Genomic DNA, 26652 nt, shown 5'->3' with positions numbered 1-26652 from the left:
CCCCATTTCATGATTGACTGGCAGTTTGCCCATTCTTCTCTGAAAAGACTTAACTGTGAACAGGCTTCTATGAGCCTGGTTGTCAAGGCCACCTCCTCCTGGTTGTCAAGGCTTGGTGTTTCAAGATCTAGGTCCTGAGCTCCAGGACCATTTAGCAATGTCTGAAGATGTGTAGTTGTTACACCTTGGAGAGAGTATGCTGCTAGCTTGGAGAGGGCAGAGACTACAAGCCTCCCTCAACACCCAGGATAGCCCGACAGCCTAGAGCTGCCCAAAGCACTAAGCTTGGCAAACTCGGGACCAAATGATCTTCGTGTTCTTTTCTCTGCTATGGACAATTCACTTCACTTTAATTAGTATAATTAACATTAATTAGGTATAATTAATACGCAACAAGCATTCCACATTAAAGCATAGAAATGGATATCCAGCAGTGATGACGCACTTCTGTAATCCCAGCATTGAGGCAAGAAGATTGCCACAAGTTCGAGGCTAGCCAGGACTGCATAGCAAGACCCTGTCTCAAAAAGGGTATAGATTTTGGCCAATGTTTATACAATCAGAGCTCCAGGAAACCCCACCACAACCTGGAGCTCTGAAGTCCCCTCCCTCTGGCCCTTAGCCGGCCCCAGGTAGGCTGCATGTTCAGAGTCTCATACGAATAGATGCACTTTGTTTGGGGAATCGGTAGAGTTGCTCTTCCACAAGTCGGTGGTTCCTTCTCTTGTGCTGCCAATGGCATTCTATCCAGTCTCTTGAGTATCTGTCACAGAATGCCCTCACTGAACTGCCTCCCTGCCCTTGGTGCCTTCATATATTTAGAATCCTTTGGGATAGTGAATTAGCATATGAGGTCTAGAAACAGAGCCCTAACACAAATACTGTTAACTCAGTTAGTGGGGTGGGGGTGGCCTCAGAGCCTCAGCCTGGTCACCTATCGGATGGGGTGGGAATGGTCCTCCATCTCTGCCTCTACAGCTTCCTCCCCTCCCCCCTTTTTTCCTGCAGGATCCTCAGCTACAATGCCCTCCAGTGCATCCCTCCTCTGGCCTTCCAGGGGCTCCGTTCCCTGCGCCTGCTGTAAGTCTCTTGCAACTCATTCTTCTGAGGAGACCTACCCCATTACCCAAGAGCTACCCACCCCGCCCTCCTAGTGAGCAGAAATATTCCCAGGTCTGGAGGGCTAGCAGAGACAATGCTGTATTCAGTGATGGGAGCCCAGAATGCTCTCACCCAGATCCTTCACAGAAGCCAAGTTAAGAGTGGGAAATGATCCAAGAGAAGAGGCGACTATCACCCTTGAGTTGAATTTGTGTATACGTTTATGATAGGAGAAGGGTGCCCAAGATAAAGAAGTTCTTTGTTTGCACAAGAGAATTCTGTTCAGATTTAAATCCAGAGATCTGTGAACTTTTTCTACAAGTTTCTCACAGTGATATTTTGACCAAAACATTATGTTGTGTCTGTTTTGGTGGCTCCTGACCCCATCAGAAGCAAGGTGACATTCCTCCAGTCCTAATTTATGTCCTGCTATGCTAATCTCCTTAGAAATAGCCTGCTCTGCCTCTGCCTCCTGGCGAAGAGGGAGGACCTGTGTCTTATTTATGATGTAAATTCAGTGCTTGAGTTATTTCCATGGCAAAATCAGTCTTCCTAAAATACCAAAGTACCAAGGTACCTGAACGCTAAGGGCTCCTGTTTCCCTCCTGGAGCCAGCAGGTTAGGGCTGCTGGGCTGGGGACTGTCTCTCCACTAGCAGATACCCGTGGTGTCCACTCAGCAAAGGCTAGGATGATCCTCCACCCAGCATCCCACCCTATCCCTGGACTGGCCTCTTCTCTCCTCAGGTCTTTGCATGGCAACGATGTCTCCACCCTCCAAGAGGGCATCTTTGCAGACGTGACATCTCTGTCTCATCTGTAAGTAATGCCAGCCCAGTTCTCTGAGCCTCACTGAATTTCAGCAGACCTGGGAGGATGAGGGAGACCCAGGCCCTCAAACCATCAGAACGTGTTGCTTTTGTCCTGATACTGAGCTTGTGAGCCTCACACCATGGGGATGAGCACCAAAAAAGTATTTCCCAAAGAGGTAGAATGGCCTAGAAGTGCTTCCTAAGCCCTACAGCTGGCAGTGCCATGATGACTCTTTAAAAACAAAGGCTACACTGGCTGGGGAGATGGCTCCATAAAGCACTTCCCATGCAAGCACAGGGACCTCAGTTTGAGCCCCCAGAACCCACATAAAAACTGGGCACGGTAGCATGTGCTTGTAATCCTAGAGCTGGGAGGCAGAGACAGGCAGATCCCTGGGGCTCTCTGGCCAGCCTTGCGTACTTGGGGAATTCCAGGCCAGAGAGAGACCCTGCCTCAAAGGGAAAAGTGTGTGGGACCTGAAAAATAACACACAAGAGTGTCTTCTGGCCTCCACATGCACACGCACAGGTGCAGATGTGTACACAGACGCTCAAGGCACACATGAATGCACACACACAAACGAAAAGGGAATTAATGTCTCAGAGTGCAGAGTTTCTCTTTGGAGTGATGCAAACAGTTTAGAAGTGGGTAGTGAAGATGGCTGCCCAGAGCCAGGAATATAGGCAACATTTCTGGCTTGTACACTGATTATGGCAAAAATGACCAAGTGTTTATGTTCATGTATTGTATATAAAACAATTAAGAGATAGATAAGCCCAGGGCTGAGGTAGGGTTGTCCTCACCCTGGAGGTTGGGGTGGTGCAGAAAAGACAACTTCCTGGCATTTCTTGGTACTCTTGGCTGCGGCATGCATATGGACTGTGGCCACATGGACTATGGCTGGATTGCTTTGGCTCTTTATCTCTGAGCCCAGGGCCTGAGTGGGCAGGCATACTTATATCAGAGAGCCTTGGTATCAGCAGTATTTCTCTTGATGTTTGGTCAACCATCTTAGAGGTTCTTGGTTCTGAGAATCATATTTCCCATATTTTAATCTGTAGAGTCAGAGTGATCTTAAAACAGGTAATGCCTTCATATATGTCTATGTTTTAGGAAGCTTTTACTATATTAGATTTCCATGTGACCTCTCAAACAGCTCTTAATTTTAGCTGTCTTTCCCTATATTCCCTCCCGTTCCCTTTGTGTCTCCTTCCCAACTTGATCCTCCTGTTCTAGGGCCTCTCCTCCATCCATAACTCTCTATTCTATTTCCATTCCCTAGGGAGATCTATCTGTCCCCTCCCAGTCCCTTACACTATCTCTAACCAATTTGGTTCTATAGATTGCAGGTTGTTTATCATTGACTTAACAGCTAACAGCCGCATCTAAAAGAATGCATGCCATATTTGTCTTTCTGGGTCTGGGTTACCTCACTCAGGGTGATTTTTTTTTTTTCGTGGTTCATCCATTTACCTATGAATTTCATTATTTCATTTCATTCTTTTAAATAGCTGAGAAATATGTCATCGTGTAAATGGACCACATTTTCTGTATCCCTTCTTCTATTGAGGGGCATCTAGGTTGTTTCCTGATTCTGACTGTTACGAATAAAGTAGCAATGAACATAGTTGAGCAAGTTTCCTCACGATAGGATGAATCATCCTTTGGGTATACTCCCAAGGTGGTTTAGCTGGATCTTGAGGTAGATCGAGTCCTGTCTTCTTGAGGAGCCGCTGTATTGATATCTATAGTGGGTGTATAGGTTTGCGCTCCCACCAAATGGAGGAGTGTTCCCCTCACCAGCCTCGCCATCATGAGCTGTCAGTTGTTTTATTGACTTTAGCCATTCTGACAGGTGTAAGATGGAATCTCAAAGTAGTTTTGATTTGCATTTCCCTGATGGCAAAGGGTGTTTAGCATTTCTTTAAGTGTTTCTCAGCCATTAGTGATTTTTCTATTGAGAATTCTCTGTTTAGATCTGTAGCCTATTTTTAATTGGGCTATTTGCTTTCTTGATCTATGTAGGATTTTTTTTCTTTTTATATATTTTGGATATTAACCCTTTATCATATGTGTAGTTGGTGAAATCCTTTTCCTATTCTGTCAGCTGCTGCTTTGTCTGAATGACGATACCCTTGGCCTTACAGAAGCTTTTCAGTTTCATGAGGTTCCATTTATTAATTGTTGATCTTAGTGCCTGTGCTAATGGTGTTCTGTTCAGGAAGTCTTTTTCTGTCTAAATGAGTTCAAGGCTGTTTGCTACTTTCTCTTCCAAGTTCAGACAATACATGTGCTAAACAAACAAAACCAAAGCTGTAAAACCCATGTTGGATCCCATAGCCATCTTTGGGAAAACAGTGATATCAAATTTGAGGCCAGATCTATGCCATAAGAAATCAGATAAGATCATCCATCCGTTAGCTACCCATCCATTAATGTTACCATAGCAAAATGCCTGAGATGATCAACTTCGAAAGAAGAAACATTTATTTTTGCCTCACAGTTTCACAGTCCATAGTTAGTGATCTCTGTTGCTTTGGGGCCTGTGGTAAGGCTGCCCACCAGGGTGAGAACATGTAGCTGAGAAAATTGTTGACCTCATGACTGTTGGGAAGAAAGGAAGAGGCGAGGCCAGGGGCAGATACTCCCCAATCATCTAATGCCTTCCACCAGGTCCCACTGCCTGACGGTCTATTAACTCTCAGCAGTGCCAAGGGCTGGAGTCTAAGAGCTTAACACGTGGGCTTGGGAGACTGTTCAAGATCCAAACTATAGAGTCTCCTCCCATTTACCATCAGCAGATCGCTACCAGCTCCGGGGTCTAACCTGCAGCCCAGTGCCAGAAGGCTGCATGCCCCTTTTAGAGCTCATGGCTACAGTTCCCGAAGGTTGTCCTTCACTGTTTCATTGTTAGAACCCTGCATTTTGCTGCCTTTATTCTGCTATAGACCAGAAAGCTCTATTTCAATGTCCATTGAGGAGTAGGTGTGAAAACCCAGTAGAAATAATGAATTACATCATGCCATGCCCATGTGATAAAGTGTGATGTGTGATGCCATGCCATGTGATAAGTGAGTAGTTAATGACACATACGGCACTGTGATTTATTATCTGATGAGAGGCAGAGTAAGTAACGCGATACAATATAAACACAAGCGTCGGTGGGACCATGCGTACTCCCAGCACTGGGGGAGATGGCAGGTTACAGGCCAGCCTAGGCTACCTGAGGGCCTTGCCTCAATGGAAGGAAGGAAGGAAAACAGACAGACTGGAAGGGAATATGAAGTTAATTCTATTTTAGGATGGGTGATACTTTTCTTCCGGCATTCCTTTGTGCTGAGGGCTTGTGCCCTTCTCATGTCTTTGGCAGGCCTCTCTCAGTTAATGCTGACTGACCCAGCTCATGTTTTCGGGGTTAGCTAGTGTCTGGTCCAGCTCTGCAGTTAGTGCTCCTAGCCAGTTTTTCAGCCTCTGGGGCCAGAGGATGAAGATGGCATTACACACACATAAAGCCATGAGTGGCAGGGTGCCGGGGTTCAGATGGAGGGTCTTAGAGTTTGAGAGTTATTCTGGCTTCAGATAGTAGGAGAGGCTGATTCAGGCTAGGCTCCATTAATAGAAGCTGGTGCCGCTTGGCGTGAGCAGACCAGACAGCTACTGTTTCATTGTGCCCAAGTTACACCAAAGACCAACAACATGGGGCTATTTATGATCTTGCTGGATGTCTTCCCAACCCACAGTCCTTTGGGACTGAAGACGGCCTGGCTCCTGGCCCTACCTGTTCTCCACTCCCCACTGAATTCTTGGTTGTCTTTACTTTTTAAAACTTTTAACTAACTAGTTAATATTTTGAGACTGGATCATATTTCATAGCCAAACAGACCTGAACTTTATGATCATCCTACATCAGCCTCCTGAATCTTAAAAAAAAAAAAAAAAGCTTTTGATTAAAATGTGTAAGCTGTGCTGGGCATGGTGGCACACATCTTTAATCCCAGCACTCAGTAGGAAGAAGCAGGTGGATCTCTGAGTTTGAGGCCAGCCTGGTCTACAGAGTGAGTTCCAGGACATTCAGGACTACACAGAGAAACCCTGTCTCAAATAACTAAAAAAGAAAAACAGAAAAAAAATGTGTAAGCTGTACTTTACATCAGCTTTCATTGGGCCATACGATCCCCCAGGAGAAAGAAAGCTGTAGGAACTGCTGAAGAGAGGGCAGTGGTCCTCAGCTGGGAAGACCCAGCCTTGGGAAAGCGGAAGCTTCAATGTTGAGTGAGGTGCTGACATATGCTCAGGGCAGAAGCAAGTGACCACATGTGGGACAAGCCAGGATGCTCTTGAGTGGCTTTTAGGAGTCTTTCTTTGGCCGCGTGTTTTTAAGGAATGAGCTGGGAAAGGGCATTCACATCTGAGGTGCAGCTCTCCTGCTGTGTGTGGTGGACATCTGTGCCGGGATGGACGTTTGTGAAGCTCTGAATTGTGTCAAGGGCCCCCACACAGGACGGCCTCTGGTTCATCAGGCGTTTTGTTTTCGTTTTTGTCTTCTATAACAACCCTGCTCGCAACTGGGCTATCCTCCTTTGTTCACTATAAATCCTATATTGAGTTTTTACATGCCATGATTATGCTCCATTCATTGTACTTTCTGATCATTTGAAAAATAATATAGTAAATGTAAGTTATTTTAAATATGCCATAATATCTATCTTCCTGTAATCTTAAGAAGTCTGTTTTTGCACAGACTTGGGATTTGCCTCCAACCTCCCTCTGTGTCTGAGAGGCCCTGGTGCTGATGGGGGAAGAGGATGGTGTCTTGCTTGTCCCATTAGGCAGGATGAATGCTGTCAGCACATGAGGACAGAAAATTAAATACACATCAAGGTTGCACCTGCCCTCCTTCCTTGAGCTGCATGATTCCCTCGGCGCCCATTCTAGGTTATCCAGGCTCATCTCTCTTCCCGTCTTGATCATGGGCTCTTTATTGAATCATAAAATGAGCCCCAGAGATGATCAGGGAACTGCCCAAGGTCACCCGGGCGGGGAGCAGCTGTGGTAGGCTGAGTCCAAGTCTCGCTCAGCCTGTTTTATAAGAGCATATAGTGTCAGTTGTGCTATTTCGGGAGATTCCTGTCCAGAGCAGTAGCCGATTCTCTCAGGCTGTTCTCATCTCGGGGTTCACTTCCTCTGCAGTCCAGAACAGGTGGGAAGTGGCCGGGTATCCGGTGGCCTGATGAACACGCCCCTTCTCGTTAACCTCACACAACCTTGAGGTTTTAAAATCGGTTGATACTGATGAGCTTCAGGCGCTGATGTGTTTGCTGAAAGGAAGAACTCTAGTCCCCTCTTCCCATGACATTCACATCCTGTCTTTATGCCTCTCACTTTGACTGGGGGGCGATTCTGAGCTTTCCACAGGATCAGTACAGGGCTTGGCAGCTGGCAGGACTCCGGTGGGGGCGGAAGTGAGGGTGCAGGCATGGCCCTGGACTGCTGGCCCACGGAAGCTGATAGAGCCTGCCTCGGGCAGCCGTGTCACTTGACATCCACTTCTGTCACCTGGATTCTCTTCATGGGCTTCTGCTCTAGAGGAAAGCTCACACCTCACAAAACCACGTGTAAAAGGGTGTTCACAGCTGCCTCAACTGCCCGAGTGTCCGGCGACAGGGAAACTGCTCATTAAAAGAGACCCAGAGACGCTGCAGAGCACTTTGGCAAAAGTGAGGCAGATTCCTATATGCTGACCTGGAAGGTTTCCAAGGCATGCTGGCTGGCGACAAGAAGCAGGCTGCTTGGACGTGATGCACAGTGGAGAGGAGTCGCATGCGTCCACGTGGGGAAGGACTAGAAGGCCACACTTGGGAGCTTGGTGACTGTGTGGGTATCAGCGTACCGTGAACCTGCTGGAGTGGCAGTCTCCAGGTCCTGGTTCGTTTTCTGCAGCTGTGGACCGGACACACAAATGTGAGAAGAGTTTATTTCAACCCTGTTTCTGCAGAACGAAAGTCCAGGAGCACATGTCATGGCAGAAGCACACGGAGCAGTCATGTGACTGGTTAGGGTGGCATCCACTCCTAACCAGAGCTGGCCCACTTCCGGGGGAATGAGCACGGCGCCCTCCCGGCTGTAATCTGTTTTAAAGGGCCACCTTTCACACTGACCTGATGAAACGTTTCAATGTGCATTTCGGAAGGGACATTCAGATCATGGCACCAGCCTTTCTTTGACAAACCACACCATCACACGTGTCTTTACATGCATCTGTAGATGTTTCTGTGGGAGAAACTTCCAGAAACTGTTTCTGGGCTTAAACACCTGTAACTAGAGTTATACCAGTTTGCACTCCCATCAGTAACACTGGACTATGCCCATGAAAAAAAAATCTTAATCTCTTTAAACATCTTTAATCTCTGTACTCAGGAGACAGAGGCAGGCGGATTTTTATGAGCCCAAGGCCAGTCTATATAGTGAGTCCAGGCCATCCCCAAGGCTACATAGTGAGACCCTTTCTCAAAAAAAAAAAAAAAAAAAAAAAAGCAAAAACAAAACAAAACAAAAACTGTGTGTGTGTGTGCATATGTGTGAGCGACTGTGTGTATGAGTGTGTACGTCTGAGTATGTGTGATAGAGTGTGTGTTTCCATGGCGCTTAGCACTCACAGTGAACTGCAGTGTTTAAAAGAGACTTGCAAATGAATGTATGCATGTTGTCTTTGCATAATTAAAAATGAAAACAAAAGCAAAGGTGGATGGGTTTCCTCTGGGTCTTGACCCCAGAGGCTGCTTTTTGCTGCTTTGTGGCCCCATGGAAATTACTTATTCCTTGCAATGCTCAGTTCCACATCTTAAAATTTCAGGAAGTGGTGTGTGGGGTTAATGAGAGCTCTGGATGTGTGAAGGCAAGACTGGCAGTCATTTCTCTGCAGGGGTGAATGCTGGCTGGCCTCTCCCCCGTGCCTGGGGAGGCTCTGAGTACAGAGCTTCTGCTCCTGGCAGCATGAGATCCAAACCCAAATCTTCCCCTTCCTTTGATCTAGGCAAGCTACTTAATCTTTCTAAGTCCATCTCTGTGTGTAGAAAATGGAGCTAGTGAGGGCACAGTGAGGACTAAGATGATGCGTATGAAGTGCTTAAAGTGGGGCTTGGGGGTGTCCTGGGACCCTGTGTGCTCAGTGCATCAAAGCTTCTGAAATCAGAATGCCTGCTTTTCTCTGCTGCCCGTCCCAGAGCCATTGGTGCCAACCCCCTGTACTGTGACTGCCACCTCCGATGGCTCTCCAGCTGGGTGAAGACTGGTTACAAGGAACCTGGCATTGCCCGCTGTGCTGGACCCCCAGAGATGGAGGGCAAACTGTTGCTCACCACACCTGCCAAGAAGTTTGAATGCCAAGGTGAGCCCAGGAGCATGCTAGAAGGGGTGGTGGGTACCAGGTACCACAGTACTTGCCCAGCTGTAATAGGTTCTTCCAGATACTTTTGGGTCCTTGGGTCCCATTGCTGTGAGAGACAGGTGATAGAATTGAGGCTCTGATGCTTAGGATGGCTGCCTTCCAGTCTTAACATCCAAGAAGCAAAAAAAGCCAGGCAGAAAAATCCCTGGCCAACAGGGCTTAGAGTCTTCACCGTGGTTATGTAAGGAAAACCAAAATAGCAGTTTTGAAGCTCCCAGGCTCCTGGCAATACAGGCACCCAGACTTCCCTTAGATAGGCATTGTGCTGGACAAACAGCTGAAACCCTACTCTGTCCCTGGTGTGGCCGGAGGACAGCTGGGGCTTTCTTGGCATTTGCAGCACACAGCACCAGGGTGTGACTGCTGGTCTGTGCTGAGGTTCCGCGCCTCCAGCACATACAAAGACTTGTTCAGGGACTGATTGGCTGATTAGTCAATCAAGCCCTTGAGGCCCTGCACAACCTTGTGGAGCAAAGACAGGTGGCTGAGTGGCTGCCTGGGCTCAGCTTTGTGTGCGGGGGTAGCTAGAGGAGGACCCTGGGGACCCCAGGGCATAGTCCTTGCCCTCTGCAAGCTCAGAGGCCACCATAGGAAATGAAACTGACAGCTGTAGGTTAATGAGGAGGCCCAGGCCACCCTGCGTGCAGGAAGCTGTCACGGCAGTAAGAGCTCCAAGGGCCCCCTCTGCCGTGGCTACTGGGAGCGAGCCTATCTCTGCTAATATGTGCTTGGCATTTCCTAGCTGCCACGGTGGCATGGAGTGGTTCTTTTTAATTGAAATACGACAACATCTGGAAAAGTACACAGACACGAGGGAAGAGCCTGGTGCCTATTCACTAACTGAGCTCAGTTGGGTACCAGTACTGTGCCAAGAAACAGAACACATCTGTGTCCAGAAGGCCCTCTGTGGAAAGGTTTTTTTGTTTGTTTCATTTTGGTTTTCCTGTTCAAGTGCATGCCTCTTCAGCAGAACTGACATGTCACCTCTTCCCGAAGGAGCCTTCAGGGGGAGGTCTGAGTAGCCAGGATTCCCTATTCATTCTTACAAAACCTTGGTGTCCCTCACAGCTGGCACCCGGGTACCCTTGCCACCAGGCTCCTCTATTCTCTCCAGCGAATGAAGTCTGGAGAGGAGCCTGTGTGGCCTACGAGGTAGCAGGGAAGGTTTTCCCTGCTTTAGACTTGGAGAGGAAGAACCTCAAGGCATGTGGACTCCCCCACCCCACCCTCATGAAACCTCCTCGCAGAGCCAAGCGAAGGGACGAAGGGACCATAGCTGCAGGCTTGTGTGATTGCCTCCGAGGGTGTGAGGGGCTGAGCCAGGAAAAATCAGCCATCACAGCTTTTCTGCTCTCTGGCTCTCAGGGTGGCCCTAAACACTGGGTACCATTTCTACCTACTGAGAATGGCACAGCCATTCATACAACTCTCATAGCTATGCGTTCCTACAGTCCTGCCAGCGGCCCTGTAGGAAAGTAGGTTCTGCAGCCGGAAAACTGGGCTGGGCTGAGCTGGGGGATGCAGCACAGCCTCACAAAGTCGAGGGGAGGAGGCACGTCTCCCGGTAGGAAGGTATTCTCCGCAGGACTGGACCTCTCGCTGCGGAGCCTCATGTGTCCACACGCACCCCTGCTCTGCTAATGCTCTCCCTGTTGCCGCAGGTCCCCCGAGCCTGGCAGTTCAGGCCAAGTGTGATCCCTGCTTGTCCAGCCCGTGCCAGAATCAGGGCACCTGCCAAAACGACCCTCTTGAGGTATACAGGTGTGCCTGTCCCAGCGGCTACAAGGTGAGTGGAGGCTGCAGCTGGAGGAACGGGGTTCTAGCCGCTGCTAGGCAGGCCTGGCAAGCCTGGGTCTGTTGCTTGCTCACCTGGCTCAGAGGAAGTGTGGGAATGAGCCAATTGCCAACGACCTGACCTATGGTTGGGTGGACATATTGAGGGATGAGTGAATGAAAGAATGAGCAGGCAGACAAGCAGAGGTGCTGAGAGTCGTTTCTTAGTTCACACTTAACCTCCTTAACTTTCACCGGTGTCCTCACTGCTGGCTTTTCCTCTAGGGCCGAGACTGTGAGGTGTCCCTGGACAGCTGTTCTAGCAACCCCTGTGGAAATGGGGGAACCTGCCATGCCCAAGAGGATGAGGATGCTGGCTTCACGTGAGTTCCCAGGAGCCTGAGGAGGGGCTGAGGACCGCCGATGGGTCCTACATCCAAGCCTCAGTGTGCTGGAGATGAGGGTGGGTAGGGGAGAAAGACCCATGCCTACACTCCCTCTCACCTGGCAGAGGTGGGAGCAGAGCACCTGGGAAACAGCAGGCACCAGACAGCACAGCCTCACAGGGGAGAGAGCCTGGGCTTGGGACTGTGCTGCCTTAGGCAGCTTTAGCAAGGTGCCAGGAATGTCTTCCCACACACTGGGAAGCTCTGGCCAGGGGCATATGTCATGGTAGTGTCAGGAAACAGTTGGGGTACTCTTTTAGATCCCCACTTACCCTCCTGTGCCCCCATTTCCAGCTGAACAAGTCTCTAGAGGATGTGCCAGGTACCTAAGGCAGGCCTTTGCTAGCACTGTGGTACAGCTGAAGTGACCAAAGTTGGAGGCCCCTGGGGGCCTACCTTCTGGGGTCCTATTCATTCACCTCTCAGTGACTGGACACTGCAGGGGATGGTGTTTCCCATGCTCTGCGCTTCCCATGGCTTGTATCTGAATCCCTCCACAGCACATGTCATACCCACACACCCCTTCCCGCCTGCCTTCCCTAGGAAGCCTCAGCCCCCATCCCTGGCCTCCCAGAGTGTTTCTGAGGTATACAGTACTTAGTCGCTGGAGATAAATTGCCTACTGAACAAATTGGCTCTTCAGAAAATGATGTTGAATCTATGGGCGGAAATGGCCAAACCTGCCTCTGCAGACCCAAATTACCAGATGTAAAAAATAAAGCGCTAAGTGCCTCTCCTCCAGCGTTGCCTTGGAAACGCATGCTTACAATAGGCAGGCCCTCCTCAGGGGCAGGAGCAGCTCCAGCTAAGCTTCCTTCCCGGTTGGCTCCTCAGCTTCTGCACAGGGCTGGGATGCCCCTTCTGAGCAGAGGGGGCTGGTGGGGCGGTTAACACATCCAGCAGCCAAGCAGCCTGTAGCCTAGGCAGGAGGGGGGCCTCCTTTCCGCGTGCCTTGTGCCTTTTGATCTTACCAGTAGGGACTTTCTGCATACGTGTCCGTGTTCTTAGAGCAACAGCTGCATTTTATCTCACTGTAAGTTTATTTTTTCACGCAAAGGAGACAGCATCATGGACATCGTAAACATTATTGCCATTTTAAAGTCAAACAGCCGTGTTGAGCATGCTTTCCTCATCGGCCATGGTTATCTGTTGAGCATAGCAATTGGGTCCCATTTTGTTATTTAGTCATTATTATTATTATTTTTTTATTGTGTGGGTCTACTGTGTAGCCAAGGATGCCCTGGAATTCCCGGCTATCCCACTTTGGCCTTCTGAGTACCTAGACCACAGCTTCTGATGCCACACTTCATTTCTTAAAGTGCTACCAGCAAGCTCCTCCACAGCAGGGAAAACTTGGCCTGTCCCTCTCTGGCTGGAGTTAAGGTTTCCATTGTGTTGCCCTCCTGGTCTCTATTGTGGTATGATTGTATGCCAGGAGCAACTGCCACCAATGAGGGCACAAGAGTGAAAGCTCAAAGCTCCTCCCCATTTCTTGTCACCATACGCTCCTAATTAGAAGTTTCTTTTGACTGGATTTGGAGGTACACATAGGTAAATTTCAGGACGCAGGAATCTGAGGCAGAAGAATTGTGAATTTGAAGCCAGCTTGAGCTACGCAGTGAGAGTTTATTTAAAAAAAAATGTTTTATTAAAATTACTTTGAAGCATGGGGAGATGGCTCAGTGGGTAAGGACACTGGCTGCTCTTTCAGAGGATCCGGGTTTGAGGCCCAGCACTTACACAGAGGCTCACAACCATCTGTAACACCAGTCTCAGTGGACCTGATGCCCTCTTCTGGCCTCCAAGGGCACCAGGCACGAAGTGGCACAGAGACACTCAGACAAAACACCAGTATACACAAAAGCAAACAAATAAAACTACAAAAAGATAGTTTATTGTGTCTGAGTAATCATTAAGATGACTAATAACATGCAAAGCAGTGTAACAAGTATACAATTTGATGGTCATTATCTGTAATGTAGTGTGTTCTGAGGCTGAACTCCTTTACAGGTGCGTGTCTGTTTTCTTTGTCGGTTGGTCCATGCATCCGTAGATGGTCCGCGCATGACAGAAGAGAGCAGCTGCCCTGCTGTTTTGCTTACATAGATATATTATATACTTGCTGGGAACGTGTGTTCACATAAATCCACTGGCGGGACTAGAAGAGTCATTATAGACCTGCCACTCAGCTATTGGAAAGCCAGTTTATACAGCAAAATCTCCACAGCGAACGGGTGGCGACATATCTCACTTCGGTTAGATGGCAGTTCCACAAACCTCCCATCAGTGTCTCTTATTTGCCTCCCCCACCAGACGGCAAGCCAGAGGATCCCTTGAGGGCAGGGTTGGTCTTGTTACCCTCTAACCTGTTCACCCTCTGGCAAGGGCCTGCTCCAGAGCAGAAACTCCCGCCGCCGCCGTGTGGCTGCAGGCTTTCCCAGTTCCTCCTCATTCTCTGTCTCCCTCCCCGGCCCCCGGCCCACTGCAGGTGCGCCTGTCCTTCCGGCTTTGAAGGGCCGACCTGCGGAGTGAACACAGACGACTGTGTGAAGCACACCTGTGTCAACGGGGGTGTCTGCGTGGACGGCGTGGGCAACTACACCTGCCAGTGCCCCCTGCAGTACACGGGTGAGCACTGCAGGGGCCCAGGCACCCCCCACCATCCCCGCCCATCCTGTGGGCGCGCCACTGTCCGCACAGGCTCTGTGGAGCTTGGCATCTCCTGCTTCTTGCTCCTTCTTCCCCTAGGAAGGGCCTGTGAGCAGCTGGTGGACTTCTGCTCCCCGGATCTGAACCCGTGTCAGCATGAGGCCCAGTGTGTGGGCACCCCGGATGGGCCCAGGTGAGTGCCGCCCACTGCCAGGGACCCCAGCTAGGCTCCGCCTCCTCTCTTCCTTCCTAATCCTCATCTGTTGGTGGGTGTGGTATTGGCATTCTGGGCTCCTGAGAGCCATCACCAGGGTGGTTATGGGCACAGTTCTGTCCGTGCAGCCTTGGGATTGGGACTTGCTGCAGCCTGGTCCTGAGCCAGACCACTTTCCTCACTATGACCTGGGTGCAGCAGTAAAGTCCTCTTGAGGTGCTGGTGGAGATAAGTGAGAAGATGGTTCTCTAGAAAGTACAGTTTTATTCCTTGAATGCTCCCCACACACACTTGGGAAGCCAGCAAAGAGTTGTCAGGGTAGGCAGGACTTCCTGTGGCCTACATCTGAGTGACCCAAGCCCAGGAATTGAGGTCTAAGGCCAGGGCTAGAGTCCTAAAGGCACCTGCAGCATAGCCGGAAGTGATAGGAGACTGTTGGGGCCCAGCTATATGTGAGCACTAGACTGCAGCAAGACTTCCATGAAAATGAGAGAGGCAATGTGCTTGCTCCTCAGTAAATCACAGGGAGAGGAGTGGGGTGGCAGGGCCAACCGGGGGGTGGGGTGGCATACTGGGTGGAAGAGTCCCTCCGGAGGTGAGGGAGCTTACAGGGCAAGAGGAAGCGGGGTTGCGCTGGCTGGTATGGAATTGCTGTCATCCCTCACCCTCGGAAAACGTGCTCCAAGTTCAGCCCTGGGCCCGGCTGCAGCCCACAATACTGTGTGATGCGCGTACTCTCAACTTCCTGTCCTGGTGGTGGGATGGGAGGGATACCCAGCTGTGCCTGGCCTTGTGCTGGGCCCAGTGAGCATTTGGTGTGAGGATCTTGAATAAGAGTGTGAACACGTGTGTGGTGGCTTGGCTACTGTAGCATTCTCTCAGGTTGAAGCGCCAGAGCCATCTGTGGGTGGTGATCAATTGGGTGGGTCAAAATTAACACTCGAAGAGAAAATGGAGGCCGTCAGAGAGCAGTGTGCTATTTCATGTGGTCAGGGTCAATTCCGTAACAGGTGACTGGTTCTGCACATGTGTCTCTATAGATTGGGCTGAAAGAGATTTCTTCCAGCCTGAAAAACACCGGCTTTGGAGTGAGAAACAACTCCAGGCAAGGACGCAGTCTGCTTCCGTGGGGTTTGCAGTTGGTAGGGGTTCAGACAGGGGCTGTTGCTTAGGGAGAGCTAGAATGTTTCCTGGAAGCTTCCTGGGAAAGAGGATGAACCGGCCTGGCTGGACCACTCAGGGAGAGAGCAAAGAGAATTGACAGGGGTGAAGGCAGGGGCTGTGCCTGACAGGCTGGGCTTGGTGTGGAGAGAGAAGCAGATATTCTGAGAGGCAGGTAGAGGGTGTGCTCTTTATTAGGCAGGAGGTTAGCCTAATTGGGTTTGAGGGCACTCTTGAGGCTCAGTGAGAGCCTGGAAGTTGGGGCTGGCCTAGGTCAAGGTCTTCACTGAGGGTGGGTACAAGCCTTGCTGAAGGGTGGAAATCTGGGCCCGGCATAGTTGTACAGGCTGAACGCGGAGCAACAGGCAAACCTGTGGAATGTGGGGCTGTGTGCCAAGGGAGCATCCTAGGCGACCAGGGAGCAGGGCAGGTCAAGAGCAGGCCTCTTGGATGTGTCGTTGGTAGTGATGGTGGGCATGTGAGACAAAATTCCCACCTCTTCTTGCTGCCAGGCATTCGCTCTCCCAGCCCAGGTTCCCCACATCCAGGCTGCTCTCTTTGCTAGTGGAAGAGGCTCCGCAGGTTTCCTGGTAAACACACAGGCGGCACAGCTGGCGGCTGAGCTCTAGGAGGAATGCCTGCTGACCCTCTCCCTGTCCACCATAGGTGTGAGTGCGCGCCAGGGTACACGGGTGCCAACTGCAGCGAAAATCAGGACGACTGCAAGGACCACCGCTGTCAGAACGGGGCCCAGTGTGTGGATGAGATCAACACCTACACGTGCCTTTGTGCCGAGGGTTACAGGTGAGCCCCTCTGGTCACACCGTGAGGCTCCCCAGCCTCAGATGGGACTGGCGAGGGACCCCTAGGGCTTGGGTGAGTGATAGTCCCCATTCTGGGAGCTGAGCGCTAGAGTTTTAGGCATGGCTCAACCAGGTCCAACTACACGAACGTGGGTGAGTCAAAACAACCACTTAGAACCTGGGCACAGGGTTCCAAACCTGCTTGTTGGAGACCTGGGAAGTGAGGTCAGTGAGGAAGGAGTTTAGCAACGTGCTTCTGAATGCAAATATCCGGTTGTCCCAGCACTATTTGCTGAAATGGCTTTTTTTCTTCTTTTTCATCCCATTTAACTGTCTTGGCTTTCTTGTGAAATCTCCGTAAGCATCAAGCCCTCCCGTACAGCCATCATTGCACCCGCAGCATGCACTCTTTATTACTGTAGTCTCATGGTGAGGTTTAAAAATTGGAAAGCATAAGTCGTTCTGTTTCATTATTTTTCAGGGTTTTTTTGGCTGTTCTAGGTTTATTGAATTTATATGATCTTATGGTTAGCTAGTCAAATTTTGCAAAAAAAATGAAGTAATATGAGATTTTGGAAGGAGCGCTATTGACTCTATAGAGCAATTTAGGGAGCAGTGGCGTTTTTAGGGAGCGGGACCCAGTTTTCCCACCCTTGAGCATGAATTGCCTTTCTGTATATGTTAGACTCACTTTAGCGTCTTCCAACAACGGTCTTGTCATTTTAAAAAGTAAATGTTTCATGCTTATTTTTAAAACTTTTTTTTTAATTATTATTTCATGTGTATGGGAGTTTGGCCTGTAGGTATGTTTATGTATCGATGATGCTGGTGCTTTCAGAGGCCAGAAGAGGGTGTCCGATGCCCTGAGACTGGAGTTGCAGCCACCCTGTGTGTGTGCTGAGAATCCAGCCTGGGTCCTCTGAGAGAGCATCCGTGCTCCTAACCACTGAGTCATCTGTCTAGTTCCTCGCACTTAATTTTGAAATTATTCCCCAATTTAATTATTTTAAATAATATTGTAAATAGAAATTATTATTATTATTTTGGGTTTTCAAGACAGGGTTTCTCTGTGTAGCCGTGGCTGTCCTGGACTCACTTTGTAGACCGCTCTGTAGATCTTCCTGCCTCTGCCTCCCACGTACTGGGGTTAAAGGCGTGTATTATTACCGCCCAGCTTAGAATTGACTTTTTTTCTTAAAGAGTTTTTTTTAAATGTGTACAAGTGTTTGCCTGATGTATGTGTGCACCACATCAGATCCCCTGGAACTGAGGGTGTAGGTGGTTGTGAACCTCCATTTGGATGCTGGGAATTGAGCCCAGGTCCTCTGCCAGAACAAGTGCTTTTTACTGCCGAGCCATCTCTCCAGCACCCTAGAATTGATTTCTTAATTTCATTTATTGTATGTGTATCCATTTTGTAAACCTTGCTGAATTTTTAATCAGTTCCATGAACATTTTAATACATACCATAGGGATTTTTTTCTATAGGTTAATATAATCTGCAAATAGATCATTTTTCTTCTTGTCAATCTAGAAGAATATTTTCTCCCTTTCTATCCTAATTGCTCTGAAAGGACTCCCCAGGATACTGACATACGAAGCTTGTGAGAGCAGATATTTTTGGCTTATTTCTAATTATACAGTCTCTACCCATGGAGTGTGATGTTGGCTGTGTATTTTCTGGCTGTTCTTCATTAACCTGATGGACCTCCTTCTAATTTGTTGAAGTTTGTTTACTCTTTAATTTGTTACTCTGACGGTCTTCATTGATTGACTTCAGATGTTAAACCAGCCTCGTGTTCCTGGAGCAAAACTTAAATGGCCATGCTTAACTGTGCTCTATTTGACTTGCTGATGTATTGTTGAGGGCCTTTTGCCTATATTCCTAAAAGATTCTGACCTATATTTATTTTATTTATTTCAGTGTCTTTGTTTAGCGTAGGTGCCAGGATCTCAGAATCAGGAAGTGTTCCTTTACTGTCTCGTAGAAGAGTTTGTGAAACTCTTTGGGCCTGGGGAATTTCCTGGTCACTTTCCTTACTTGTTTGCTGGCATGGATGTTATATTCGTATTCTTGAGTCAGTGTGCGGAGTTTTTGTGTTTCTAAAAGTTTGTCAATGTCATCTATTAGTGGCACACAGCTCATCCTCCCCTGTCTCTTGTGCTGGGCATGATTAGAGTCCAGGACTTTGTGTGCGCTAATCAAATGCTCTACCCAGTACTGTGGGAGAGATTCCCTCTGCCTCATTTGGCCCTACCCTCTCTGACCTGTGTCTTTTCCTCTCAGTGGACAGCTCTGTGAGATCCCACCTGCCCCCAGGAGCCCCTGTGAGGGGACTGAGTGCCAGAATGGGGCCAACTGCGTAGACCAGGGCAACCGGCCCGTATGCCAGTGCCTGCCCGGCTTCGGCGGCCCCGAATGTGAGAAATTGCTCAGTGTCAACTTTGTGGACCGGGACACTTACCTGCAGTTCACTGACTTGCAGAACTGGCCTCGGGCCAACATCACTCTTCAGGTGTGTGCCTGGGGACCTGATCACCCATATGGAGTCAGAGAACAGGGCACTCCTGCTCACATCAGAATTTCAGAGTATGCCCCAGTCCACAGGAACTACAGGAACCTGTGTGCGTTGCTGTTATCTTGGGGTTAGGATGAGTCAGTGTGGGGACTTTGTAAAGGTTTCTGAGTCATCTCTGGGACAACTGTGGAGTGATGATATCTGGAAAACTAAGCTGCCAGGGGCCTTGCCCAGAGGCCTTATTCATACCTTCTGCTCCATTCTGGCCTCCAGTGCCACAGACAGACGTGCTCCAAGTGGCCAGAGTGACTTCTTGGTTTGTCTTTAATCAACAGTTTTGGGGGTTCCTAAGTGCCCTTTTTGTACCACCAATTTCATTTCCTGTTGAGGGGAAAAAATCAGGTTCAACAAGTGATGAAAAATCTGGCTGTTTTGATGAATATGTCCCAGAGGAAGAGAGGGGAGCAGATTTTATAGCCTTTCACCCAGAATGGGTATAAACGCTTGACCCCTCTGCCTCAAATGCCTTTCATGGGCACACATGCACAATCACCTCTCCTTTTCTGTGTTCCTTCTTTTCCTCAGCCTCTCAGACAGGCTCAGTTCTCATCTCTTACATTGTCCTCAGCAGGACAGCAGGCAGCCTATCCACCTAGCAAGGCAAAAACCTCAGCCCCAGCCCCAGCCATAGCTCAGGATAGTCTCACCTCTTTAGGAAGTGTCATTGTCACACATTAAGAGACTCTTCTTTGCCTGCACACTAACTCAACGACCAGGTTGGGGAAGCTCTCTGATTGGCCAGGTTTTTGTTGCACACCTATTCAAATCCTGACCAATGACTGGGTCCACTGAAACGAGCTAGTGTGATTTGCCTAGCCCACATAGTGGGTCTATGTGCCCACTCTGTGGACCAGGGCATCAGGGTATTTAATGGAAGAATGTGGGAGGTGGGGGCCTAAACAGAAGGAAGCTAGCGTGTCCTCCCAGGCAAAAATACCTACACCTCCAGCCGACCACAGACCCTGCTCCCAAGCAGCTCCCTCCAGCCTTGACTGGCTCTAGTGGGGAGAGCCTTCCCAATCATGCCTCTCTGCAGTCCCTCCCTTTGTAGCAACTCCCGACAGGGGCTCCCACACCAGGCAGGTGGTGGCTGTGGTGGCTGTGTACTGCCTCTTTCCCGCTGGGCAACTGGTCTTTAACCTGTCCAGGCCCCAGGCAGCGTCTGCTCCGTTGCCCAGTGCTGGCCAGTCTGTAGTGAATGACAAGCGAACTTGGAACTGTCAGCCACCCTGAAGGAGGGGTGTCTGGGAGGCTGGTCAGACAGAGGAGAGGGGAGGGGACGGTTTTCATGTGACGTCACCCTTCCAACTGTGAGTCCCCTCTGTGCACTTACCTACCGGGTGCTGCTTCTGTGAGGGGTGGCATGGAAGAGAAAGTACTTTTGCCTCTCAGGTGTCCACAGCAGAGGACAATGGGATCCTCCTGTACAATGGGGATAACGACCACATCGCAGTTGAGCTGTACCAGGGCCATGTCCGTGTTAGCTATGACCCAGGCAGCTACCCCAGCTCTGCAATCTACAGGTAAGAATTCCTCAGGCTGTCAGCCTTACTCAGGTGGGCATGCCAGGATGGGGCCCCTGAGCCAGCAGGTGGTTGTTGGAACTCCAGAAGCTTGTCAAGAAGGGGCCAAGAGGAAAGGCCATTTGGTCTCCCAAGTCCAGCCCACTTGGAGTCGAGGCCCCTTGGCACCCATCTTTCTCCAACCCACCTCACCACGGAGGCAGCCTCTAACTGGAGAAGAAGCTTTCTCCAAACGTCTGAGCCTCCCCAGGGCCTCAGGAATCAGGAGTAGGAGGTATCAGACTAGAGCCCCTTCAGCCCTATGCTGTTCTCCCTGAGAGACTTGTCTCCTTGGGAAGCAGTGACTGGGTTGATGGCCCTTCTGAGATGAGCTTACTTAGCCAGGGTCTTTCTGAGGCCCACTCCCTGGGTGTGGATACCGCCTACCCCCATCTCCTTCCAGTGCTGAGACGATCAACGATGGGCAGTTCCACACTGTCGAGCTGATCACCTTTGACCAGATGGTTAACCTCTCCATCGATGGCGGCAGCCCCATGACCATGGACAACTTTGGCAAGCACTACACGCTCAACAGCGAGGCCCCTCTTTATGTGGGAGGTGAGGACCCGCCGAGCAGAACTACAGTTAACCCTCTCCAGGCCTCTCCACCTAGCTGGGGTGACAGTGTCCCCAGACAGGGACCTCTTGTCCTTTGTGGTCTGAGGCTGGCCAGGATAGCTGGTGTTGGGGCCAGGGAGATGCCATAGGATGAGGTGGTCCTACCGAGTGGTTAATTTGGTAAGTGTGCTGCCCTGGCTGGGGTCTAGCTGCATTCTGGTCAATCCAGACTAACCAAGAAGGATAGCCAAGGGGCCTAGGGAGGGATTAGTCTTTCCCAGCTGTCTTCCATACCATGGACCCTTCTTGACTCTGGACCAGAAGGGATTTCTTATATCTGGAATCCATTTCTACTCTTGGACCCTCAGAGGCCAGAAACACTGCAAGAGACTCAGCACAGAGTCCACACAGCACCCGAAGACTCCCTAGTGGACCTGTAGGTGCTGTAGGCCAGGACCACTGTCCACCCCCTGCAATCATCCCACTGTGCAATCCCAGCTCTGTTCCTACTAGTTGTGTCTTTTCTGATGAGCCACTGAGCATGTCCAATAGGGCAGGCAACCTCTGCCTCTGAGTTGCTGCATAAAAGCAGGTGGCAAAGTGCTCAACACGTGAGTATTTTGCTCTGGTTGGGGTCTCTAGAAACGAAAGCAGATGTCTCAGAGGGAAAGAAGAGTCCCTGGGGAGAGAGCCAAACATAGGGAACTGGCATCTCAGAGTCTTACTGCTCAATTGGCCATTCCTGGCCTTATTCTCAGCTCTGGTCTCAGAGGAAGCAGACTTCCCACATCTTCCTGAAAAGGAGTTTGGTCCTCCAGGGTGGCAAAGGGCCTCTGCAGAGACAGGACAGAGCCCAAGGGAAAGAGCTGTCTAACAGACATGGCCTCACCCCAATTCAGCCTCCTGTTTCTTCCCATCACCCCAGGGATGCCTGTAGACGTGAACTCAGCTGCCTTCCGCCTGTGGCAGATCCTCAATGGCACCAGCTTCCACGGTTGCATCCGGAACTTGTACATCAACAACGAACTGCAGGACTTCACCAAGACGCAGATGAAGCCAGGCGTGGTGCCGGGCTGCGAGCCCTGCCTCAAGCTCTACTGCCTGCATGGCATTTGCCAGCCCAACGCCACCCCTGGGCCCGTGTGCCACTGCGAGGCTGGCTGGGGGGGCCTGCACTGTGACCAGCCAGTGGATGGCCCCTGCCATGGCCACAAGTAAGCCTGGGATGGACCAAGAGAGCCATCACCCTTGCCCATCTGTCCTTTTTTCTGCAAGTCCCACTCACTTATGGCAAGCACAGCCTCACCTGCTGTATTTTAAAAATCTTTAAATCAGGGCATGTGGCCCCCATCTCCCCCCATGACCCTTTAAATCTTGGGAATAGAATCAAGTGAGATGCCAGGAGGGGTGGGGCCACCCTCTGGCTGGTCCATGGGCTAGCCCATCCTCACAGTTCTCTTCTCTGTCACTTCCAGGTGTGTCCATGGGAAATGTGTGCCCCTCGATGCTCTTGCCTACAGCTGCCAGTGCCAGGATGGGTACTCAGGGGCTCTGTGCAACCAGGTCGGGGCTGTGGCAGAGCCCTGTGGGGGTTTGCAGTGCCTGCATGGCCACTGCCAGGCCTCAGCCACCAAAGGGGCACACTGTGTGTGCAACCCAGGCTTTTCAGGCGAGCTGTGTGAGCAAGGTCAGGGGGCCCCCTCCTGACTGCCCTCTGCAGAGTCCCTCCCCGTCATTCTGCTGTAGCAGCTTCATGTTATCATCCTCGAACCCCAGCAAGCCCTCTCATCCTCATCCTCCCCTCTCCTCTGGTACTTATGGGACCAATGGAATTTGGTGACCCTCCCTCTAGGTCCAGAGCTTCACCTTCTCCATCTTGTGGGCCCAGCCTATTGGGCAGTTTCCTTGTCTAGGGCCCTGCCCTTCCTGGCTGAGGTCTCTCCATGAGGAGACCATCCAGGTACACTCAGTAACAGCTTCTGGCCAGATGTGAGCATCTTGGTCTATCAGCTTTGGACCTGGGTGTAGCAGGATGTCTGAAGGTTGAAGGATTTCTTCCCAGGCTTCCCCTGGGCCCCTTTCACCAAGATGCTTAGGCTAGACTCCACGCTGCAGAGGCCGGGGAGAGGGAAGCTGGAGAAATTCAGCCTTGGATACCATAGGGTCATCCTCTTCATTGAGGAATGCTTCCATAATGTTATTGCCTCCAGGCCTCAGCTCTTCCACACCTGCACAGTGGGAACCACCTCACTTGGCAGCCACTCTGGCCTGGAGGTCCTGGGCAGCTAGCTGCTTCCTCCTTCCCACATCATTCTGTAGTCCCAGGAGGAAGCAGAGCACAGGTGCATGCAGAGATGGGGGAGGGCAGAGGGGTGAGAAAACCCTCCCAGAGTAGCACTCCTAGGACATTGCCCTATCCCCCTCCTGCTTCCCACAATGTGCCCTGAGGCTGTGTCTTGGTGTCTGTCCCATCCAGAGTCCGAATGCCGGGGGGACCCAGTCCGGGACTTTCACCAGGTCCAGAGGGGTTATGCCATCTGCCAGACCACGCGCCCGCTGTCATGGGTGGAGTGCCGGGGCGCGTGCCCAGGCCAAGGCTGTTGCCAGGGCCTGCGCCTGAAGCGGAGGAAACTCACTTTCGAGTGCAGCGATGGGACCTCATTTGCTGAGGAGGTGGAGAAGCCCACCAAGTGTGGCTGTGCCCAGTGCGCGTAATGTGCAGGTGGCATACTAGCAGCTGGGCTGGGGCAAGCATCACCAGGATGGCGCCTGGGTCCCGGCGGGCGCAGGGACACTGAGCGGCCTTTCCAGCGGACTGCACTGCCAGGGCAGAGGAGCAAGGCCTGGTCTGTCGCACCCTCTCCCAAAGTGCCTTGCACAGATAGGCACTTAATAAATATTTGTTGAATGAATGTGTGTGTGAGGTCAGGCCACAAATGGTGGCAGAATGGTGGCACTCCTCTGCCTGCTACCTGGACTGAAAAGGGGGTGCTAAACCCTGTCTCCACTAGCTTCTCCCTGGGCCTGCGACCTTGGCTGGCCCGAAACAGTTAATGTCCCATAGCCTCTGGCTCCTCTTAGGACAACCGCCTCCAGGGGTGCTGTGGCCAGGCTTCTGCAGCCATGTCTACTGGTACTTCCTGTCATGGGGAAGGGACTGACCTTCCTCCTTGAGTCCTATGCTCTATTCCTTCACAGGTTGTGAAAGAGGCTAGGGTAGGGTGGGGTTTGCCCAGGGCCACGCCTGTGAACCCTGAAGTATAGGATGAACATGTTAGCTTCTATGAGGGGGTCCTTGTGCTTGGGGTGGCAAGGCCCCACCAAAAAGGGAATGAGTTCTTGGCTCTAGCTGAATAGACATCATGGGCCACAGAAGCAGCATTGGGCCCAGGTTTCCCTAGCCAAAAGCTGCTGGTGCCTCTAGCAGAGGAGGGATGCGGGGACCCCTCAGCTGGAGGCCTGGTGTGGAGCATTGTGCTGAGTATGCAGCGAGAGGAAGCCAGATGATACTAAAGGAGTCCTTGTGATGTGGCTCTGGGCAGACTTCTGCCCCTTCCAGGCTTTAGGTCTCAGCTGTAAAGCAGGGAGGTAGATAGGAACTATGTAGACGCTGCCACTCTGGTCTCAGGAGGGAGGCCGGAGAAGTTAGATCCATTTCCATTAACTTCATTAGCAAGTATTTGTGTGTCTAATCTGAAGTGGGTTCTGTGGGTGAGAACCCACATGGCTCTCAGCCCTGATGTGAACTAATGCCTGAGTACCATGCGGTGCCCAGAATGGCCCAGGCCATAGCTACTCACTCGGGGGCTTTGCTGTGAAGGCTGTTTGAAGCCACTAGATACATGGCTGGCTGACAAGAGGGGCCTCTCTTCCTTGCAGAGTGGAATGTAGAAAGATGAGGTTTGAGCCTAACAGGGAGCTGCTGAAGGGAGAAAGGGTTATAAGTTCTCACTTCTCCCTGAGAGGCTGTAGCCCTGGTCTGTGTGTGTGGGTGGGCCAGAGGTATGAGCATGCCTCTCTCAGCTCTGTATGTACAGAGGGTGGAATGGCCTCATGCCTGTGTCACTGCCTGTGTGGACACCGAGAGGAGCCTCTGGTGCTGGTGAGGGCACAAGTCTCCTGGATTTGAGAAGATGGCACCTCCTATCACAATGGCTCTCAAGCCAGCCAGGCTCTGGGGTGGCCAGAGAGCCCTGCCTTGATCAACTGGCTAAGTGTCCTCATGACATGCCAGGACCCAGGACTCCATTTTCTTATGGCCCCGAGCAAGGGCTATAGTGCACAGATCCACAACTGGCCAAGAGGGCAGAGGCCCAGACCTCTAGGGGCTTTAACCAACTCTGCATAGCATTTTTCTCTTTCTCCAATCTTCCAGGTCACTGTGGGGACCAGGCTGCACAGGGCAGAAAAGCTTAGGCCTGCATTTTGACGTCCTTTTCTAGAAATAAAGGTGTTCTGGCCTCAGCCCCATGGAAGTCACTTTCCCAGCCACTGTCATTCTCTATTGGCCAAGAAAAGCCAATTCTTGGGCTTGAGAGGCATGGTGACAGGTTTGCTCACAATGCTGAAGGTGGGACACCTGCAGTTAGGTGATGCTGCACTTCCCAGGGCCTTGGGATGGGAGGTGAGTGGCTGGTGCAATGGTTCCCAGAGATCCTTGTGAACACTGAAGGCCCCTCCACCCCCACAGCACTCACACTATTGAATCTGAGGGTCAAGATTCATTGCAAAGGAGGGCAGCAAAGGCAAGAGACCCGTGAGCCCTAGGTTCAGCTTTACCTCTGAGTTAGTCTGTACCTTGCAAGCCAAGGGCCTGGGCTGTCATTCCCATTGCCTGTTCACACCTGGGTTTGCAAGGCCAGCTAAGAGGGCGGCTGTGAGACAAGCCCTTTGAGAAATCATCTCCACATTGTGTTCCCCTTTGGTAAAGATCTTCAGTTTGCTTTGTGATCACCACTGGTTATTTCCATTAGATGTGCACAGCAGAGACCCAGTGGGGCAAGTCCTTAAGGAACTGGTACTCGGGCAGCACTGCTCAGAGCCCTGTGGCGATGCTAAGAAATGGAAAAGGCCATCTTTGTTCCTTCTTTGCCTGCTGTTAGCCTAACCGTGAAAGTATGTCTTTATACAGAATACTTACAGATTCTAATATATATTTGTATTTCATTTTGTTATAGTATTTTTATATGTTAAAGTCAACCTCCAGTGTCTTATTTTGATTTCCAGATGCTATGTGGTTGTGACCTTTTGTTTGGGGTTTTGGTAGTCTTGTTTGGGTCAACTCTTAGAAACTGGCTTACAACAGCCCCTGAGGGAGCTGCCCTTCCTTTCCCCACAAGTATTGTTTTAGAATGTCAGTATTGTCTGCTGTCTTCCATGTGAACATGACATTGATTCACTGACTTTCTGACTGCCTGGTCTCTTTCTTCGAAAGATGAGCCTGACGCTATCAGTGTGCACCCTCCCAGGGCAGAAAGGCTCTGGACTACCACGCTGGCCACAGTCATCACAAGCAAGATGTCTGCTAACCCTGCTGTGGCCAGGCCT

At 50.7% G+C, this 26652-nt stretch overlaps 1 protein-coding gene across 2 annotated transcripts in view; it reads left to right on the top strand.

Annotated features, from left to right (window-relative positions):
- Window positions 1–26508, top strand: part of Slit1 (slit guidance ligand 1) — a 140802-nt gene extending 114294 nt beyond the window's left edge. For both annotated transcript variants that reach the window (XM_021650510.2, XM_060389527.1), the window contains exons 24-37: window positions 1009–1080; window positions 1848–1919; window positions 9137–9300; window positions 11022–11146; window positions 11419–11516; window positions 14068–14207; window positions 14328–14421; window positions 16270–16407; window positions 18694–18922; window positions 20378–20508; window positions 20951–21105; window positions 22031–22319; window positions 22581–22792; window positions 23582–26508. In XM_021650510.2, the coding sequence (XP_021506185.1) occupies window positions 1009–1080; window positions 1848–1919; window positions 9137–9300; window positions 11022–11146; window positions 11419–11516; window positions 14068–14207; window positions 14328–14421; window positions 16270–16407; window positions 18694–18922; window positions 20378–20508; window positions 20951–21105; window positions 22031–22319; window positions 22581–22792; window positions 23582–23820 (2158 nt within the window). In that variant the 3' untranslated portion in view covers window positions 23821–26508. The remainder of the gene's footprint in view (window positions 1–1008; window positions 1081–1847; window positions 1920–9136; window positions 9301–11021; window positions 11147–11418; window positions 11517–14067; window positions 14208–14327; window positions 14422–16269; window positions 16408–18693; window positions 18923–20377; window positions 20509–20950; window positions 21106–22030; window positions 22320–22580; window positions 22793–23581) is intronic.
- The last annotated feature ends 144 nt before the right edge of the window (window positions 26509–26652 follow it).

Source organism: Meriones unguiculatus, chromosome 1 (assembly GCF_030254825.1).
Source record: "Meriones unguiculatus strain TT.TT164.6M chromosome 1, Bangor_MerUng_6.1, whole genome shotgun sequence".
Lineage (NCBI taxonomy): Eukaryota > Metazoa > Chordata > Mammalia > Rodentia > Muridae > Meriones > Meriones unguiculatus.
This window is presented reverse-complemented; position numbering and strand designations above follow the sequence as displayed.